At 45.6% G+C, this 21,451-nt stretch overlaps 1 protein-coding gene across 1 annotated transcript; it reads right to left on the bottom strand.

The window, feature by feature from the left end:
* Positions 1-13,946: 13,946 nt before the first annotated feature.
* Positions 13,947-17,102, bottom strand: LOC109763458 (uncharacterized). The gene is made up of 3 exons (XM_020322306.3): positions 16,283-17,102; positions 15,113-15,401; positions 13,947-14,306 (listed from the first exon to the last, which is right to left on the bottom strand). Exons 1-3 carry the CDS (start codon positions 16,979-16,981, stop codon positions 14,272-14,274), a joined length of 1,023 nt encoding a protein of 340 aa, XP_020177895.1. The 5' UTR covers positions 16,982-17,102; the 3' UTR covers positions 13,947-14,271.
* Positions 17,103-21,451: the final 4,349 nt, after the last annotated feature.

Here is a 21,451-nt window from a genome sequence, read left to right as displayed (position 1 = left end):
ATACCAGACTAGATTCAATCCTCCTATATGTTTTATTCTGTAAACTGTCAAACTAGTACCCTCTCCGTTGCGCAATGCAGTTTCAAAGGAAACACGTGTGTCTTGTTCCGAACGGGAAAAGAAAATGGTCCGTGGGAGATTGCAACAAGGTTCCAGTTGCAGAAGGGACATGGATCCTCTGACGTGCCTTACCCTGCCTTTGGGCCGCTGGGGGAAATATCCAGTGCTACGGTTCGTCCCATGATACGCTGCTACAAGATCTCCTGGTGCGTTGGATCTCCATGGAAGGGGCAGGATCAATTCACTAATCCTTTTACATACACCCCCTTGGTACATTCCCATCTTGCCCCCCGAAAGGCCTTGCAAACCCACAATAGTACTGCTCAATCGAACCTAGATTTTGTACTGAACTGAGCATCTTGCTAGGTCGCTGCCAACATCCAGTGTAAATCAAAAGGGGCAGATTAAGAAAACTTGCACCAGATTATTAGGAGGGCATTGCAACTACATGTACAGAATTTGTTTCTGCAACAGATTTATTCACTGTAATGCAAAGAAGAGATCGGGCATGCTAATCCTTTTCCAGAATCAGCTGCTCGGTAAGTATAAGAAGAAGAAAATGTATTGACATCCGTTTTGCATCGCTCACTTTCCTGAAAGCAGGACTTTAGCCAGACAATGGTAATACAATAGTAATGAGACTATCTGATCACACGGCAAGTACGGAGAATTCATTCGTAGCACCAAAGGATCACTGGAAACAAAAGCACATCAACAAATGAAGGTGCAGCACATGCTGACATCTTTGTCTAGTACTAGTAATTCACAAGAGTACCATACGGTGATCATACAATATATACATTTACAAGAGTACCATTTAGTTCACAGGTTCACATAGCTAAACGAAACAATTTTACTATAGCCCACTCGATTCGGAGAATGGCGTTTTGGCTCCCAGGAGCGCGCGCTCCTGCGTGAATAGTAAACTGTTGGAAATATGCCCTAGAGGCAATAATAAAATTGTTATTATTATATTTCTTTGTTCATGATAATTGTCTATTGTTCATGCTATAATTGTGTTATCCGGAAATTGTAATACATGTGTGGATACATAAACCACAATGTGTCCCTAGTAAGCCTCTAGTTGACTAGCTCGTTGATCAACAGATAGTCATGGTTTCCTGACTATGGACATTGGATGTCATTGATAACGGGATCACATCATTAGAAGAATTATGTGATGGACAAGACCCAATCCTAAGCATAGCTCAAAGATCGTGTATTTCGTTTGCTAGAGTTTTCCAATGTCAAGTATCTTTTCCTTAGACCATGAGATCGTGTAACTCCCGGATGCCGTAGGAGTGCTTTGGGTGTGCCAAACGTCACAACGTAACTGGGTGACTATAAAGGTACACTATAGGTATCTCTGAAAGTGTCTGTTGGGTTGACACGGATCGAGACTGGGATTTGTCACTCCGTATGACGGAGAGGTATCTCTAGGCCCACTCGGTAATGCATCATCATAATGAGCTCAATGTGACTAAGGAGTTAGCCACGGGATCATGCATTACAGTACGAGTAAAGTGACTTGCCGGTAACGAGATTGAACAAGGTATTGGGATACCGACGATCGAATCTCGGGCAAGTAACATACCGATTGACAAAGGGAATTGCATACGGGATTGATTGAATCCTCGACACCGTGGTTCATCCGATGAGATCATCGTGAAACATGTGGGAGCCAACATGGGTATCCAGATCCCGCTGTTGGTTATTGACCGGAGAGGCGTCTCGGTCATGTCTGCATGTCTCCCGAACCCGTAGGGTCTACACACTTAAGGTTCGGTGACGCTAGGGTTGTAGAGATATTAGTATGCGGAAACCCGAAAGTTGTTCGGAGTGCCGGATGAGATCTCGGACGTCACGAGGAGTTCCGAAATGGTCCGGAGGTGAAGAATTATATATAGGAAGTCCAGTTTCGGCCACCGGGAAAGTTTCGGGGGTTATCGGTATTGTACTGGGACCACCGGAAGGGTCCCGTGGGTCCATCGGGTGGGGCCACCTATCCCGAAGGGCCCCATGGGCTGAAGTGGGAAGGGAACCAGCCCTTAGTGGGCTGGGGCGCCCCCCCTTGGGCCTCCCTCTGCGCCTAGGGTTAGAAACCCTAGGGGTGGGGGGGCGCCCCACTTGCCTTGGGGGGCAAGCTTCCCCCCTGGCCCCCCCCCCTTGTAGATGGGATCCAGGGCCGGCGCCCCCCTAACAGGGGGCCTATATATAGTGGGGGGAGGGAGGGCAGCAACACCACAGCCCCTGGCGCCTCCCTCTCCCCCTGCAACACCTCTCCCTCTCGCAGAAGCTTGGCGAAGCCCTGCCGAGATCCCCGCTACTTCCACCACCACGCCGTTGTGCTGCTGGATCTCCATCAACCTCTCCTTTCCCCTTGCTGGATCAAGAAGGAGGAGACGTCGCTGCTCCGTACGTGTGTTGAACGCGGAGGTGCCGTCTGTTCGGCGCTCGGTCATCGGTGATTTGAATCACGACGAGTACGACTCCATCAACCCCGTTCACTAGAACGCTTCCGCTCGCGATCTACAAGGGTATGCAGATGCACTCCTTTCCCCTCGTTGCTAGTATACTCCATAGATGGATCTTGGTGATGCGAATTTTAAAATTCTGCTACGATCCCCAACAGTGGCATCATGAGCCAGGCCTATGCGTAGTTACTATGCACGAGTAGAACACAAAGCAGTTGTGGGCGTAGATCATGTCAATTTACTTGCCGCTACTAGTCTTATCTTGATTCGGTGGCATTGTGGGATGAAGCGGCCCGGACCGACCTTACACGTACGCTTACGTGAGACAGGTTCCACCGACTGACATGCACTAGTTGCATAAGGTGGCTAGCGAGTGTGTGTCTCTCCCACTTTAGTCGGATCGGATTCGATGAAAAGGGTCCTTATGAAGGGTAAATAGTAATTGGCATATCACGTTGTGGTTTTACGTAGGTAAGAAACGTTCTTGCTAGAAACCTATAGAAGCCACATAAAAAAAACTTGCAACAACAATTAGAGGACGTCTAACTTGTTTTTGCAGCATGTGCCTTGTGATGTGATATGCCCAGAAGATGTGATGAATGATATATGTGATGTACGAGATTGATCATATTCTTGTAATAGGAATCACGACTTGCATGTCGATGATTATGACAACCGGCAGGAGCCATAGGAGTTGTCTTTATTTTTGTATGACCTGCGTGTCATTAACGCCATGTAAATTACTTTACTTTATTGCTAAACGCGTTAGCCATAGAAGTAGAATTAATCGTTGGCGTGACAACTTCATGAAGACACGATGATGGAGATCATGGTGTCATGCCGGTGACAAAGATGATCATGGCGCCCCGAAGATGGAGATCAAAGGAGCAAAATGATATTGGCCATATCATGTCACTATTTGATTACATGTGATGTTTATCATGTTTTGCATCTTATTTGCTTAGAACGACGGCAGTAAGTAAGATGATCCCTTATAATAATTTCAAGAAAGTGTTCCCCCTAACTGTGCACCGTTGTGAAGGTTTGTTGTTTTGAAGCACCACGTGATGATCGGGTGTGATAGATTCTAACGTTCGCATACAACGGGTGTTGACGAGCCTAGCATGTACAGACATGGCCTCGGAACACACGCAATACACTTAGGTTGACTTGACGAGCCTAGTATGTACAGACATGGCCTCGGAACACGGAAGACCGAAAGGTCGAGCATGAGTCGTATAGAAGATACGATCAACATGGAGATGTTCACCGATCTTGACTAGTCCGTCTCACGTGATGATCGGACACGGCCTAGTTAACTCGGATCATGTTTCACTTAGATGACTAGAGGGATGTCTATCTGAGTGGGAGTTCATTGAATAATTTGATTAGATGAACTTAATTATCATGAACTTAGTCTAAAATCTTTACAATATGTCTTGTAGATCAAATGGCCCACGTTGTCCTCAACTTCAATGCGTTCCTAGAGAAAACCAAGCTGAAAGATGATGGCAGCAACTATACGGACTGGGTCCGGAACCTGAGGATCATCCTCATAGCTGCCAAGAAAGATTATGTCCTACAAGCACCGCTAGGTGAAGTACCCATCCCAGAGAACCAAGACGTTATGAACGCTTGGCAATCACGTGCTGATGATTACTCCCTCGTTCAGTGCGGCATGCTTTACAGCTTAGAACCGGGGCTCCAAAAGCGTTTTGAGAAACATGGAGCATATGAGATGTTCGAAGAGCTGAAAATGGTTTTCTAAGCTCATGCCCGGGTCGAGAGATATGAAGTCTCCGACAAGTTCTTCAGTTGTAAAATGGAGGAAAATAGTTCTGTCAGTGAGCACATACTCAGAATGTCTGGGTTACAGAACCGCTTGTCTCAGCTGGGAGTGAATCTCCCGGATGACGCGGTCATTGACAGAATCCTTCAGTCGCTTCCACCAAGCTACAAGAGCTTTGTGATGAACTTCAATATGCAGGGGATGGAAAAGACCATTCCTGAGGTATATTCAATGCTGAAATCAGCGGAGGTGGAGATCAGAAAGGAACATCAAGTGTTGATGGTGAATAAAACCACTAAGTTCAAGAAGGGCAAGGGTAAGAAGAACTTCAAGAAGGAGGGCAAGGGAGTTGCCGCGCCCGGTAAGCCAGTTGCCGGGAAGAAGTCAAAGAATGGACCCAAGCCTGAGACTGAGTGCTTTTATTGCAAGGGAAGTGGTCACTGGAAGCGGAACTGCCCCAAATACTTAGCGGACAAGAAGGGCGGCAACACCAAAGGTATATGTGATAAACATGTAATTGATGTGTACCTTACCAGTACTCGTAGTAGCTCATGGGTATTTGATACTGGTGCGGTTGCTCATATATGTAACTCAAAACAGGAACTGCGGAATAAGCGGAGACTGGCGAAGGACGAGGTGACGATGCGCGTCGGGAATGGTTCCAAGGTCGATGTCATCGCCGTCGGCACGCTACCTCTGCATTTACCTACGGGATTAGTTTTAAACCTCAATAATTGTTATTTAGTGCTAGCTTTGAGCATGAACATTGTATCTGGATCTCGTTTAATGCGAGATGGCTACTCATTTAAATCCGAGAATAATGGTTGTTCTATTTATATGAGAGATATGTTTTATGGTCATGCCCCGCTGGTCAATGGTTTATTCTTAATGAATCTCGAACGTGATGTTACACATATTCATAGTGTGAATACCAAAAGATGTAAAGTTGATAACGATAGTCCCACATACTTGTGGCACTGCCGCCTTGGTCACATTGGTGTCAAGCGCATGAAGAAGCTCCATGCAGATGGACTTTTGGAGTCTCTTGATTACGAATCATTTGACACGTGCGAACCATGCCTCATGGGTAAGATGACCAAGACTCCGTTCTCCGGAACAATGGAGCGAGCAACCAACTTATTGGAAATCATACATACCGATGTGTGCGGTCCAATGAGTGTTGAGGCTCGCGGAGGATATCGTTATGTTCTCACTCTCACTGATGACTTAAGTAGATATGGGTATGTCTACCTAATGAAACACATGTCTAAAACCTTTGAAAAGTTCAAGGAATTTCAGAGTGAGGTTGAGAATCAACGTGACATGAAAATAAAGTTCTTACGATCAGATCGTGGTGGAGAATATTTAAGTCACGAATTTGGTACGCACTTAAGGAAATGTGGAATTGTTTCACAACTCACGCCGCCTGGAACACCTCAGCGAAACGGTGTGTCCGAACATCGTAATCGCACTCTATTGGATATGGTGCGATCTATGATGTCTCTTATCGATCTACCGCTCTCATTTTGGGGCTATGCTTTAGAGACTGCCGCATTCACTTTAAATAGGGCTCCGTCGAAATCCGTTGAGACGACACCGTATGAATTATGGTTTGGGAAGAAACCTAAGCTGTCGTTTCTAAAAGTTTGGGGATGCGATGCTTATGTCAAGAAACTTCAACCTGAAAAGCTCGAACCCAAGTCGGAAAAATGCGTCTTCATAGGATACCCTAAGGAAACCATTGGGTATACCTTCTACCTCAGATCCGAAGGCAAGATCTTTGTTGCCAAGAACGGGTCCTTTCTGGAGAAAGAGTTTCTCTCGAAAGAATTAAGTGGGAGGAAAGTGGAACTTGATGAGGTGATAGTTGCCCCTTCCGAACCGGAAAGTAGCGCAGCGCGGGAAGATGTTCCTGTGGTGCCTACACCGACTGGGGAGGAAGTTAATGATGATGATCATGAAGCTTCGGATCAAGTTACTGCTGAACTTCGAAGGACCACAAGGACACGTTCCGCACCAGAGTGGTACGGCAACCCTGTCCTGGAAATCATGTTGTTAGACAACGGTGAACCTTCGAACTATGAAGAAGCGATGGCGGGCCCGGATTCCGACAAATGGCTAGAAGCCATGAAATCCGAGATAGGATCCATCTATGAAAACGAAGTATGAACTTTGACTGACTTGCCCGATGATCGGCGAGCCATAGAAAATAAATGGATCTTTAAGAAGAAGACAGACGCGGATGGTAATGTGACCATCTATAAGGCTCGACTTTTCGCTAAGGGTTATCGACAAGTTCAAGGGGTTGACTACGATGAGACTTTCTCACCCGTAGCGAAGCTGAAGTCCGTCTGAATCATGTTAGCAATTGCCGCATCTATGATTATGAGATATGGCAAATGGACGTCAAAACGACATTCCTTAACGGCTTTCTTAAGGAAGAATTGTATATGATGCAGCCAGAAGGTTTTGTCGATCCTAAGAATGCTAACAAGGTATGCAAGCTCCAGCGCTCCATCTATGGACTGGTGCAAGCATCTCGGAGTTGGAACATTCGTTTTGATGAGATGATCAAAGCGTTTGGGTTTACACAGACTTATGGAGAAGCCTGTGTTTACAAGAAAGTGAGTGGGAGCTCTGTAGCATTTCTCATATTATATGTGGATGACATACTATTGATGGGAAATGATATAGAATTCTTGGAAAGTATAAAGGCCTACTTGAATAAGTGTTTTTCAATAAAGGACCTTGGAGAAGCTGCTTATATATTAGGCATCAAGATCTATAGAGATAGATCAAGACGCCTCATTGGTCTTTCACAGAGTACGTACCTTGACAAGATATTGAAGAAGTTCAATATGGATCAGTCCAAGAAGGGGTTCTTGCCTGTATTGCAAGGTGTGCAATTGAGCACGGCTCAACGCCCGACCACGGCAGAAGATAGAGAAAAGATGAGTGTCATCCCCTATGCCTCGGCCCTAGGGTCTATTATGTATGCCATGTTGTGTACCAGACCTGATGTAAACCTTGCCGTAAGTTTGGTAGGATGGTACCAAAGTAATCCCGGCATGGAACACTGGACAGCGGTCAAGAATATCCTGAAGTACCTGAAGAGGACTAAGGATATGTTTCTCGTTTATGGAGGTGACGAAGAGCTCGTCGTAAAGGGTTACGTCGACGCCAGCTTCGACACAGATCTGGATGACTCGAAGTCACAAACCGGATACGTGTATATTTTGAATGGAGGGGCAGTCAGCTGGTGCAGTTGCAAGCAAAGCGTCGTGGCGGGATCTACATGTGAAGCGGAGTACATGGCAGCCTCAGAGGCAGCGCAAGAAGCAATCTGGATGATGGAGTTCATTACCGACCTAGGGGTGATTCCCAATGCGTCGGGCCCGATGACTCTCTTCTGTGACAACACTGGAGCTATTGCCCTTGCTAAGGAGCCCAGGTTTCACAGGAAGACCAGGCATATCAAGCGTCGCTTCAACTCCATTCGTGAAAGTGTTCAAAATGGAGACATAGATATTTGTAAAGTACATACGGACCTGAATGTAGCAGATCCGTTGACCAAACCTCTCCCTAGAGCAAAACATGATCAACACCAGAACTCTATGGGTGTTCGATTCATCACAATGTAACTAGATTATTGACTCTAGTGCAAGTGGGAGACTGTTGGAAATATGCCCTAGAGGCAATAATAAAATTGTTATTATTATATTTCTTTGTTCATGATAATTGTCTATTGTTCATGCTATAATTGTGTTATCCGGAAATCGTAATACATGTGTGAATACATAGACCACAACGTGTCCCTAGTAAGCCTCTAGTTGACTAGCTCGTTGATCAACAGATAGTCATGGTTTCCTGACTATGGACATTGGATGTCATTGATAACGGGATCACATCATTAGGAGAATGATGTGATGGACAAGACCCAATCCTAAGCATAGTTCAAAGATCGTGTAGTTCGTTTGCTAGAGCTTTTCCAATGTCAAGTATCTTTTCCTTAGACCATGAGATCGTGTAACTCCCAGATGCCGTAGGAGTGCTTTGGGTGTGCCAAATGTCACAACGTAACTGGGTGACTATAAAGGTACACTACAGGTATCTCTGAAAGTGTCTGTTGGGTTGACACGGATCGAGACTGGGATTTGTCACTCCGTATGACGGAGAGGTATCGCTAGGCCCACTCGGTAATGCATCATCATAATGAGCTCAATGTGACTAAGGAGTTAGCCACGGGATCATGCATTACAGTACGAGTAAAGTGACTTGCCGGTAACGAGATTGAACAAGGTATTGGGATACCGACGATCGAATCTTGGGCAAGTAACGTACCGATTGACAAAGGGAATTGCATACGGGATTGATTGAATCCTCGACATCGTGGTTCATCCGATGAGATCATCGTGGAACATGTGGGAGCCAACATGGGTATCCAGATCCCGCTGTTGGTTATTGACCGGAGAGGCGTCTCGGTCATGTCTGCATGTCTCCCGAACCCGTAGGGTCTACACACTTAAGGTTCGGTGACGCTAGGGTTGTAGAGATATTAGTATGCGGAAACCCGAAAGTTGTTCGGAGTCCCGGATGAGATCCCGGACGTCACGAGGAGTTTCGGAATGGTCCGGAGGTGAAGAATTATATATAGGAAGTCCAGTTTCGGCCACCGGGAAAGTTTCGGGGGTTATCGGTATTGTACCGGGACCACCGGAAGGGTCCCGGGGGTCCACCGGGTGGGGCCACCTATCCCGGAGGGCCCCATGGGCTGAAGTGGGAAGGGAACCAGCCCTTAGTGGGCTGGGGCGCCCCCCCTTGGGCCTCCCCCTGCGCCTAGGGTTAGAGACCCTAGGGGTGGAGGCGCCCCACTTGCCTTGGGGGGCAAGCTTCCCCCCTGGCCGCCGCCCCCCTTGTAGATGGGATCCAGGGCCGGCGCCCCCCCTCCCAGGGGGCCTATATATAGTGGGGGGAGGGAGGGCAGCAACACCGCAGCCCTTGGCGCCTCCCTCTCCCCCTGCAACACCTCTCCCTCTCGCAGAAGCTTGGCGAAGCCCTGCCGAGATCCCCGCTACTTCCACCATCACGCCGTCGTGCTGCTGGATCTCCATCAACCTCTCCTTTCCCCTTGCTGGATCAAGAAGGAGGAGACGTCGCTGCTCCGTACGTGTGTTGAACGCGGAGTTGCCGTCCGTTCGGCGCTCGGTCATCGGTGATTTGGATCACGACGAGTACGACTCCATCAACTCCATTCACTAGAACGCTTCCGCTCGCGATCTACAAGGGTATGTAGATGCACTCCTTTCCCCTCGTTGCTAGTATACTCCATAGATGGATCTTGGTGATGCGTAGGAAATTTTAAAATTCTGCTACGATCCCAACATAAACAAAAAATATATAGTAAATGTTTTCAAAAATTATGATTCTTTTTGTAGATGTTCATGTTAGTGTCCCAAGCATCTTTGAAAATTTTCATGCGAAATGGAGTAGTGGTGTTTCGCCAGTTGAAAAAAAAACAAATTTAGGTTGACATTTGGGTTTTTTTTTGCACAGGCCAAAATCTCTAATCTTTTCGCCTGCAAATTTGTATGTAGTATTTGGATGCGACAAAAAGCACATGCAATTTTTGTTGGAACTTTTTTGACATTTCAAGAAATATTTTCGCACGCAGGAGCGCGCGCTCCCGGGAGCACCAACGGATTTCCGACTCTCCTCGCACACCATCCAGTGCCGGGCACAAAAACACATCTACATGACAAAATCAACAATTAGATCTATAAATTTCTGTGAGACTATCATTCTTGCTTGTGAATGCACCTCGTAAGATGCTTGTTCCTCATGTCAAAACTTGGGTTACAAATGTTGTGGCGCTACAAAAATTCCTATATTCCCCTAAATACAAGCTGCTATACTCCCATAAATATAAAAATTCCTATATTTCCTACTACCAAGAACTAGACAGGTTGATGTGGCTACAGTATTTTTTAGGGATTGATGGGCTACAGTAAATGGAATTGAAGGAGATACAGAACGAACAGATGTGCACCTGTCCCTAAATTGCAGCATAACCAAGGGTCTTTTTTGTATATTTTTCAGAAGGAAGTCAGCGTGCTCCATCTTGTCCCTAGAGTCCAGATCCAACGCACCGGACTGTTCTCGAGCAGGGGAGCATATGCTAGGCCGTATCACCAGATATGCACCCTGGGCCGCTGACATGTGGGACCCACCCCGATGGGACCCACATGTCAATGACCCAATGGTGGGATAGCCCACGTCAGGGGATCCTCGTCCATTGTAGAAGGCCAAGCCCAACATTACCCTTGTTGCAAAATATGGCCTTCACATGGGAGAGATAAGGCCGCTATTCAGCTTTTCAGGGCTCTGTCCCGCCTGCCAAGGTGGTTGGTCTTCTTAAAATCATTTGACCGACACATAGGGCGACGCACATTGACCTATTAGAGGGCACAATGCACATACTGGCAGTTATACATATGAACCGAACCGAACCGAGCTAGCGGCACTGCACATATAAACGACACTGTAGCAGACATTCAAATTGAAAAAAAATGTTTTTTAAATGTATATTTTTTAGATTGCAAATATTTTTTGAAAACACGAACATTTTTTTTAAAATTTCAAGCCTTTTTTTGCAAAAGGCTAACATATTTTAAACTTCATTTTTTTAATTTTTAATTTTTCTTGAAAATTGTGAGCAATTTTCGAAATTCCGAATACCTGTTTGAAATTATAAACAACAATTGAACTTCTGAACATTTATTCGAAAAAGGCCATTTTTTTTGTTCCAAATAAATTTTATTTTTCGAACATTTCTTGAAAATTCAGAACAACATTTGAAATTCCAAACAATTGTTGAAAACTGGTTTCTTTAGAAAATATGAACATTTTCTAAAAAGTCAGAAAAATGAAAATTGTGATTGTTTTTTTTTTGAGATTTCGATAATTTCTGAATTTTTCGAACAATTATTGAAATTCTTGAGATTTTTGAAATTTATTAAATTTCCACAAAAGTGATATTTTTAAATTCAAAATATTGTTTAATAAAATGAGCAATATTGAAAAACCTTAAGTGAATTTTGATACTTGAAACATTTCTAGAAAAGCGGCAATTTTTTCAAATTTTGAGCATTTTTTGAAGATTTGAACATTTATTAAAACATGGGTATCATAAAAAAGGAAGGAAGAAATAAAAGAAAAAGGAAACAGAAAAAGAAAAAAGTACACAACGAAAATTAAAAAACTAAGATATAGCCAGAAAAGAATATTGCAGAACCAACAAACAGGAAAAAGAAAAAAATCTAAAAAGCCAGAAAAAATATTTATCTATGTTTAATGGTTCGGCCCACTTTGCTTCTGGCTCTGGGCTTTTTCTTTCATTTTCTTGTCATTCTTTTTTTGGTTGTTGGGTTTTTAGCTTTTTTATATGTCATTTAAAAAAACTGTTTCCTGTTTTTTTCCTATTTTTTTGTGAAAACAAAAGTTTGTCAAAACCAATTAAAATGGATCTACTTTTGAAGATCTCGATGCGAAAAACCTAGCAGCAAAAACAGATTAAGATTTAGACGCATATTTCAAGAGATAAAACGTTTTGGACAAACGAATCTACGAATAAAGGAAAAACTTGTTGGTCGGCACCTGAGAAGGTGAGAGTGAGCTTTGCAAGGAATATCCATTAACTACTGATGTCGGAGTTTCCGTGTAGCGCTGGGCGAAGACTAGCGAGGATGGCTTCGTTCTCGCCTGAAGATTTTTGTTCCCCGTCGTAACTGGGCCGGTATGTTTCATTGGTTTTTTTTCAATTGCTGGATATGTTTGATCGTCTCCTTTAACTTTGTTGGACTTGTCCATTTCTTCTTCTTTTGGTTTCTTTGTTTCTTAATCAGTTTTCTTCGGGTTTTTTTGTTTTCTTCGTTGTACTTTGTTCATGGGTTTTCTTTCATTTTTTTTCTAATTTCTTGGTTGCACTTTAGTTTTCTTTTCTTTTCTTTGTTATACTTTGGCTTTCTTATTTTTTTATGTTCCTCCATTTGCTTTTAGTTTTTTTGTTTTGGTTCTTCATTATACTCTGGTTTCCCTGATTTGTTTTATGTTTCTTTGTTGCTTTTTATCATTTTTTTTGTTTTTTTGACACATGTCAATTTTTTCAGTTTACATATGAAACATATTCTACATTTCTCAAATACAAGACGTAAAAATTCTTTCAGTTTATATATGAAACATATTCTACATTTGTTTCTTCTTAACACAATGTTTTGAACATTTTTTTAATACATGGTCAATACTTTTACAAATACATGTTTAACATTTGTTTAATGATAACAAAGTTTTTTTTACAAACTATGAGTTTTTTTACATTGCACAAACATTTTTACTTTTTCACAGATATTTTTTGGAAACTAGTGAATATTTCTTTTAAAGTGTCACATACATTGTTTAATGGCAATCAACATTTTCTTAACTACACGAACATTTATTTACATTGTATAAACTTTTTTTAAATGAATATTCTGAAACTCGAGAATATTTTCTTTGGAATGCCATGTAGATTATTTTAATGGTACAAAACATTTTTTTATACTGGTCAAACACTTTTTTACGTATTACAATTTTTCGACGATGTAAATTTTCTTTTAATAGATGTTTTGAAGCCCTTTTTTTAATACATGGTCAACATTTCTTTCAAGTACACATTTCAACTTTTCTTAATGGTAATGGTATGAAACATTGTTTTGTAGTATGCAAAATATTTTGTTCACATCGTGTACGCGTTTCAAAATTTTCACATGTTTTTTGAATTGTGGTAACATTTTTTATACTGTGTTAACATTTTTCAAGTGCATGGTTTCAATTCGTTTTAAGTAAATTAATGTATTTTAAATATGTTATTTTAAAATAAGAAAAACAAATAGACTTAGTATGACTTCAGCACGACGACCAGCATCCCTACTGGGCCGGCCAGGACCGACTCCATGTAGTGTTCTCGCGCGCGAGGCAGCCATTTGTCTCGCTATAAGTGAGACCTGGGCACACCAGTAGCGCTGCCTCTTTTTTCGACGGAGATATTATTACGGTGAAGAACTATATGTGACGGCCCAAGCCAGGAGCCCAAGATGAGTATGAGACAAATTTTTACCAGCAGTAGTTACTCAAAAAAAAAAAAAAGAAGAAGAAGTTGGCACTCATTCATCAGCTTGTACACTGAATCTCACCAACCATCCTCTGTTCTTCACCGCAAACCCCAAAATTCTCTGCCGAGTTCCTGGCTGAAAACTTGTGATTAAAATGTTAAACTTGTGAATGCCTGGTCTGCCCAACGAGGCTAAGTACCGTGATGGCCAGAAGATGCAGCGCCAGTCACGGACAAGATGCTTACTTACCAAGTTACCAGTATGATCCAAAACAACCGTCAGCCTCTCATAAGTGCCCTGTTGAACAGATATACTACCTCCACTACTCTTTCGCTAAGAACCATTCTTCGTCCTGAAAGTCAAATCAGACGTAGTCGGGTCAGACATTTTGCTTCCATTTTCAATACTACACCAAGTGCTACTTCCAGATGGATTGCAACCGAGGAATGAGTCCACTGAGTTTTCCAGGCCAGGATATTCATGGACAGCACTATCTCCAATGATTCAATCAATAAACCAAGGGAATACAAATTTCCAAGTACCATCACCAACCTCCAACTAGTCTATAAAGTATAAACATACTTAGCACTACTAGTCTGTAAAGTATAAACATCTCTCCAGTCTTTCGCACGATCTGCCGGTTTAAATTAATCTATACCACTTTATACACAAGAACGGGATCCTAGTTGCCTCTGATACCCAGAAGCCAGAATAAACGATGTATAGCTCCAATGAATCAACCAGATGCGCAGCCCAGCATCCCACTGCTCAACCTGAAGTGACCGCGTCTTCCCTCCAAAGATTATGAGCCGTACGGCCATGGGAATGTCTTCGCCACTGAAATTCACAACGGAGAAGATCAGTAGATGAAGATAAAAATACCATGTACTAAAGGAGAGTTCAAACATCGCTGTATCCATGTACTTACAATGGGGCTGTATCATATGTGAACCATGCTAAACAAAACAAAATAATAAACTGTAGTACTATGTGAACACATGTTTTTTAATCACGCAAACACGTGTCCTAATGAGCAGCACTACTCAGTAGTACTATGTTTATACCCCTAACAGAATAATACCATACTGTCAGAACAGAGGAGAGGGAGGGTGTGTACTGAAGTACACTACTGATCTACTAGACGGGCAGACGGTACCCGTCTTGTCGTGTGAAATGCATTCTGAGCTAGACTGACTTCAGTAAAGAAACAAAATCTGCATCGTCTGCCTAAAGATGATATAACACAGAAATCTCCCACATAACTTCATTATCAGGGTTCCTTAGGGTAGCAGAAAAAAGATGAGCTGGCGTGTTATTTTATCAAATGGACACTCACTCTTTTGCTCCAAAAACTTAAAACACGGTGCTTGACATCACAGTCATGTTTCTGAGAAAAGGATTAGAATAAGACCACGTATGGTGGTAGTGCACAAACCATTACTGCACAAGTTGATATTTGAAATGATAAACTGGAGAAGGTGCGCTTTGCTTAGTCGGAAAACCCAACTCATCAAAAAGCTAAAGTACCCTAGAATCCTTCGCCGATTCCCTATCTAAAATCACAAACATGCCATACTGCTACAACTAAATTGGCACGATCAATGAATGATTGTAGTATAAGCAAGAAGGAATAGCAGACATACCTTTTGAGGACTCACGGACGAGCACAATGTGCATCGCTGCATTGTTCGGAGGCAGCTGCAGAAGGAGAGGAGTGAGCTTCCCGCTGATTGGGCTGCGTGTGCAGACGATCAGATCATCGATGCCTGTTTCCTCTTGTAACTTCTGGGTGAGCTCCTCCAGGTTAGAGCCATTAAACGTGAATGAGCGTCTCTCGATATCATCGTCCACGTCGCCCTTATCGTCTGCAATGTGGTAGTGGATCGCACGACCCTGCACCTTGTGCAACGGGGCAGAGAATGAATCGGAAGACTGACGATAAAAGAAAGAAGCACAGTGTTAATATTTTCTCACCCACCATAAAAGTTCAGACTAATGACGACAATACCAAAGATAAGTGTAGATGCAACGTGCAAGTTCTTCAGTACAGAAGATAAAAATTCTGAAAATTTCAACAATACAGAGTAATGCTATACAGCCTAGCTCGACTGTACAGAGCTGAGAAAGGAGAGTTTCTCAGGATGCACTTGACAGCACTTTGAAAAGTTACCCAAAATATGACAGAAGATTTGATGATGATGATGATGATTCCTTACCAACAAAAGAAAAGTTGGGATGAATGCTACAATAAGCCCAGCATTAGATTGCATAATACAGATTGCTTGCGATAGCAGCAACAGTTTGGGAGAGCTCAAGAGCGAACGTTACACATGACACATGAGACCAACAGAATTGCGTACACCCAACCAGTACAACAACGGCCACCACATAGCTATCACAACACGAAATGCGCAAAGCCTATCTACTTCAAGCAATGTGACAAAATGCAGAAAGCCTATCTATATCTACTTCATCGGCACATTCAAAGCAAAGCGACACTTGTATCTGGGCCATGTGATACAACCGATGCCAGCAATGTGAAGCCACATGACCACTGGCAGACAATTGCTGTGCATTGTGGGGAAATAATCTAAGTGTTTCTCCTAAGCGCGATTAGCATTCCAAAAGCACTAATCTAACACTTAGATGCAGTTCAGATTCAACTATTCTGCGAATTAAAACTGCGAAGCGCCTAGCAAAACTAGCAATTCGACGGACACAGAGACGAGCATTGCGAAGTCAATGCCGTCGTCAGGACGAAAACGGAAGTCAATTATTCGCAATCAGACGCAAGAGAAGAAAAAGGGGGATACCTCCAGCTTGGAGAGCCTGGGCTCCGGCTTGGGCTTGGGCGGCGGGGGCGGCGCGTAGTCCGGCGGCGGCGGGGACGTCTGGGACTTGGTGGGCCGGTGGTGCGCCTCGTAGGGGGTGGGGGCGGGCCTGAGCTTGGGCGCGGGCGGCGAGTCCGGCGCGAGGGCGGCGGGGGGCGCCGACGCGGCCTTCTCGGGCGCGGGCGTGGCCGGGCCGGGGGTGAGCACCTGCACGATCTCGACGTCCCAGAGCACCCAGTCCTGGGTGGCGGTGCGGTGCGGCACGTCGTGGGTGACGGAGTTGCGCCAGGGCGGGACGCCCCCGTTGGCGCGGAGGTACTTGTCCCCGCCCCCGCGGACGCCGCCGGCGCGGGACTTGAGGCGCACCTGGAAGCCGTCGCGGACGGGCTCCCACTCGACGGACGCGTCGGGGCGGCCCCCGGGCGCCGCGGCCGCCTGCAGCACCTTGCGGCCCGTCATGCCCAGCAGGAACGGCTCCGTGGAGGCGGCCAGGTAGCGGCCGTACCTGCTGCGGAGGCGCACCGCGCCGGGCGCGTGCGGCACGGGCTCCACCGTCCAGCGCGCGCTCGGGGAGGAGCCGTTGCGGTCCTGCGTGACGTGCAGCTCGTCCTCGTCCGCGTACAGGAACTTGTCGTGCCGGCTCTTCAGCCGCACCGCCTTGGCGTGCGCGAACAGCTCCATGCGCGGCCGGGGCTCGGCGGCGGCGGCGGTGGACTGGTAGTTGTCTGAGGGAATTCTCTCTGGGATGGTAGGCGGCGAGGTTGACGACGGGGCGAGGCGAGGTGATTGATTTTGGTTGTGGCTGTGCGCGGGGTTAATAACGGGGTGCGGGGTGTGGCTGCGAGTGGGGTCGGGCTGTAGGTGGGGCCGGTCTGTCGGTGAGGGCAGGGGTTTGTGCTGGTTTGACCCGTTCGGCGGCTGGGGCGCACGTCGGGCGCGGCGTGTTCGCGGAAATGGTGCGTTTGCGGTGCGGCGGGGGTCGGACTGGACCGGACCGGACACCGTTTACCACGCTGTCCTCGCCTCGTTTTACAACAGTTTTTTCTCCGCTTTCCCACGGCAGCGTTTCCGTCCCGCTGCGAGACTGAAACTGATGCAGCGTCACGTTTGGTGTAATCTTGTTGGGTTGTGCTCCTTCTGTGGATGAACAGACGCCAATAATATTAAGTATACTTCTCTCTGAGTTGCTTGGTGTTTAAGTATAGTATATACACAAATATTGGTCATGATCTTCCCATGATCGGCATCTTAGATACACGACTATCAATTCTGGTTTTAGTGGAATCCAATTTGGGCAAGTGGGATCCTGATAGGATGGCCCATCATAAATGATTTCTCGAGATCTAGGACATAATAATTTCCAAAAAATCAGCGGCGTCCTCGCAAGAAAGAAAGAAAGAAAGAAAAACCGCGTCGATCGCGCACCAATCTCGGGGAAACCGCGATGCGGGCAATGAATACCTACGACTTTTGCAGGCATTAAATCTAGACGAGGAGGCACGAGGGTCTCTACGATCCATCCGCTTCTCCCCTTCCGACCTCTGTCTCAGATCTCAGCAACGAAAGGGCCTTGGGCGTGGGAGGAGCACATGGCGGCGATAGCGAATCACGGGTATTGGGCATGGGGGGAGCGCATGGCGGCGGCGATCGCGGGCGGCGACGAGAAAAAGATGACGATGCTTCACCATATCTATATGTGGTACAAGGATGCGGAGGAGATGCATCGGGATTCACGCCTGGTGATTCGAGAAGCTTCGAAGGAGGAACGGATTCAGATCAAGGGGAAGTCCCCGCTCGAGATCATCTATTGGGCGATGATGGAGGGGAAATCCGATGATCTGGGGCGCGCATGGTGGAAACCTTACGCATCACGCGATTGGGTTTTGTCCGACCTAGACAGGGATGATTTGGGGGTGGTGATCATGACAGTGAGGTCGTCGCCACGCAGTCTGGCGACGCCCGTCGTGACCGACAACGGCGTGCGGGTGGTGCCTAGGAAGAAGGTGGTCCGGGTGGTTTCACAACTGCCGCGTCGCTCTCCTCGGTTCCCCCGACGTTCTGCACGGATCCAGGCGCTTGCACGGAGCGTCGACGATGAGTAGGTGTCTCCCTGGCTAGCAGTCAATTTTGGCTGCTAGCCGGGAAGGAGTCCGACGATGAGGACTCATGCGTGCCGTTTTGCTGCTTCGTTTTACAGTAAGATTGCTGGTCTCTACAATTTTTTACATTCTCATGTACAAATTAATGGTGTGGGGATTTGTAGCTGCGAGAAATACGGTTCAGAGATGTGATTTGCATGCTTCAAATAGTTATTTGTTGGATTTTTCAACAAAAGATGATCATGCCGCTGATTTTGATTATAATATTGCTAATGGGGATGATTTGTCCTCGGTTCTTTAACATCAGAAGGGGATGATGTCACTTATATGATGTCTTTCTACCCACATCCCGGTTGGTGTGAAGAAAGGAGCCAATTTCTTCATGGCTAGGTTTGTTTAGCAGGAGTGACAACAGAAAAAAATATCTCTTAGTAAACTGGGACAATGGCTTTAGACCTAAAGAGCAAGGGGGCCTAGGGATTAGATATCTTGGCCTCATGAGCACATGTATGTTGGCTAGATGGTTATGGAAGTTAGAGACTATAAATGGTCTCTAGCAAACAATTCTCCTGAACAAACATGTTCGGAATGGTTGTTTTTCTGCAACTAAACCTAAGACTGGGGACTCCCATTTTTAGTTGAGTCTCATGAAAATAAAAGACATATTCTACCAACATTGCAAAAATAAGTGGGTAATGGCAAAAATAGTTGATTTTGGGAAGATTGGTAGGTGGATGATAAACCTCTTTAAATCTCTCTTATGCTAGACTGCACAATTTGAGTTTTGATTACAATATTATTGTAGTTGATACCATGCAGAAAGGTTGGGAGGATTTTAGATTTATAAGAACTAAGTGGATAATACTCTAGCTCTTGGGGATGACATAAAAAATGGATGTGAGAAATTGTGGTGTCTAACAACAAGGATTCTATCGAGTGTATGTTAACTGTAGACAATCTTTTTTACTATCAAAACCATAAGCTATTCAATACTATGGTTTTCCACCTTTTTGTGGAAACATAAATTCCGCCAAAAATGAAAATCTTTCTTTGGTCGATGGTCAAAAATAGCATATTAACTAGAGACAATCCGGTGAAAAGAGGCTAGATAGGACCCCAAGAAATGATGAAAGCATTGAGTAGTTATTCTTTGGGAGTTTGGTGGCAAAACTAGTGTGGGGTTTGTTTAAATGTGCTTTTCATTTAAGATATAGTCCTTATAATCTGAGTTTGTGATTTAGCTGGTCTTAGTTGGTGCTGCCGCTATCTCTTGGATAATTTGGAGGTGCAGAAATGATTTATTTTTTGAAAGAAAGCTGATAAATGACCAAATTATGCTTATCGGGATGATATGCCGGTGGATAACAATTTGGGTAATTTTGCAGATAAAGGAGGGAAATCAAACGGTGTAGATGCGGGGAGCAAAATTCTTGGGAGCAGGTGGCGGGTGAAGCATACAGTGCATCACAGGGGTGGCATCGTCCGGGGGTTTTGAGGATCACCGGCTAAACTTCCTCGCCTGGCTACGTCCCTGGCATGGTGCACAACTCCTATGTCGGCATTGCTTCTGGATGCGTTGATTCTTCTTTGACGACCCATCTATCAGACCGAGTTTTATGATTGTTCTTCGGTTAAATTGTTGTGCACCATTGGTGTGTAACAATAACTTGGATTTTGGTGATTTGTTGCCTGTTTAGTCAGTTTGGTATTCAGTATTAGGGGCTTGTGATTGATCAAACCAAACGATTTCTTTAATGGTAAAACATGTGGAATAAGAGCAACTTCAACGCGCCGACCCAAACGGACGATGATCTTGTCCGTTTTTCGTCCGTTTGGGTCGGCCGCCCGCTCGGTGTCTGCCCAGTTTTTTTTGGGTCGTCTATGTGTCCAATGCTGGTAGCCCATTTCATGTCCGCGTGGAAATTTAAAATGCCAACGGCCATAGATTATGCCCGCGGCCATGCTGCCACCCAAAGTTCATGCCGGCGTCATGCCAGCAGCCGGCATACAATGCCAGCCTCCGAAAAGACCATCACACAGCCTCGCTGGCACGTTTGCCCGCGGCGGGCACACATGCCAGCACACAAAAAAGTTTGGAGTTCGACCATGCCGTCTCGGCCCGTGGTCATGCCAGCACGCTTGCTGGCATACAAAAAAGGATGGCGCCTGCGGCCATAGATCACTCGTCGTCGAACTTGAGCATGTCGGCCTGCATCTTCTTGAACCATGGCCTCTTCCTCGGTGATACGGTGTTGAGGTCCACCTTCATGATCTCCACCCCCTCATCATGCTAGCGAGAGCTATTTCTTTCGCCTTAGTCTTGGCATTGGCTGCTTCTATCTCGAGCATCCTCGCTTGCTTCTCTGCCTCCTCCTTTTGATCTCCATGAAGGCGTTCACATGATCTTCCTTGTCTTGTCGGCGCTTCTCCTCCCTTGTGTCGTTCTTGGTCATCATGCCCTCCACGGTAGATCAAGGCGTTGGACGCCGCATCCCACTTGTCCTCCTTCTTGGAGTTGGTCTTCCCTCGCGGCTGTGTCTTCTCGCCATCCACAACCTCTTCCTCGTCTTTCTTCCCCCACGCGTCATGAGGGCGGCATATTGCGCCTTGAACTTTTCCTCTCCGTTTATGACCCTCCAACAATGTGAGGTTTTGGGAAATTGGAGGGAATGCTGCCTGGTTTTGCCACCGACTGGCGGGCTAGGGGGAGTTGTTGCCGCGCGCCCGCGCCTATGCAAATCAGGCTAAAAAATGGGCTGCGAATGGGTCGACAGGCGGACGAAAAGCGAACAGGCGTCCGTTTGGATCGGCGCATTGAGCCGATTTTTCTGTCCGCCGCGACCCAAGGAGACACGCGCGGATAAAATGAGTCGACGCGTTGGAGTTGCTCTAACATGCTATACTACTGTGTGTGGTGCGAACGCCCCTACATACGTGCTGCTATTTCTTGAGCCCGCATAGCTCGGAAAAAATTCGACGAGACAATAGATTGGGATACTGGGAACCGCGATGAGGATCCTATGGTACTGTACTCTCTGACGAGCACGTGCGT

Source organism: Aegilops tauschii, chromosome 5 (assembly GCF_002575655.3).
Source record: "Aegilops tauschii subsp. strangulata cultivar AL8/78 chromosome 5, Aet v6.0, whole genome shotgun sequence".
NCBI classification, from domain to species: domain Eukaryota; kingdom Viridiplantae; phylum Streptophyta; class Magnoliopsida; order Poales; family Poaceae; genus Aegilops; species Aegilops tauschii.
This window is presented reverse-complemented; position numbering and strand designations above follow the sequence as displayed.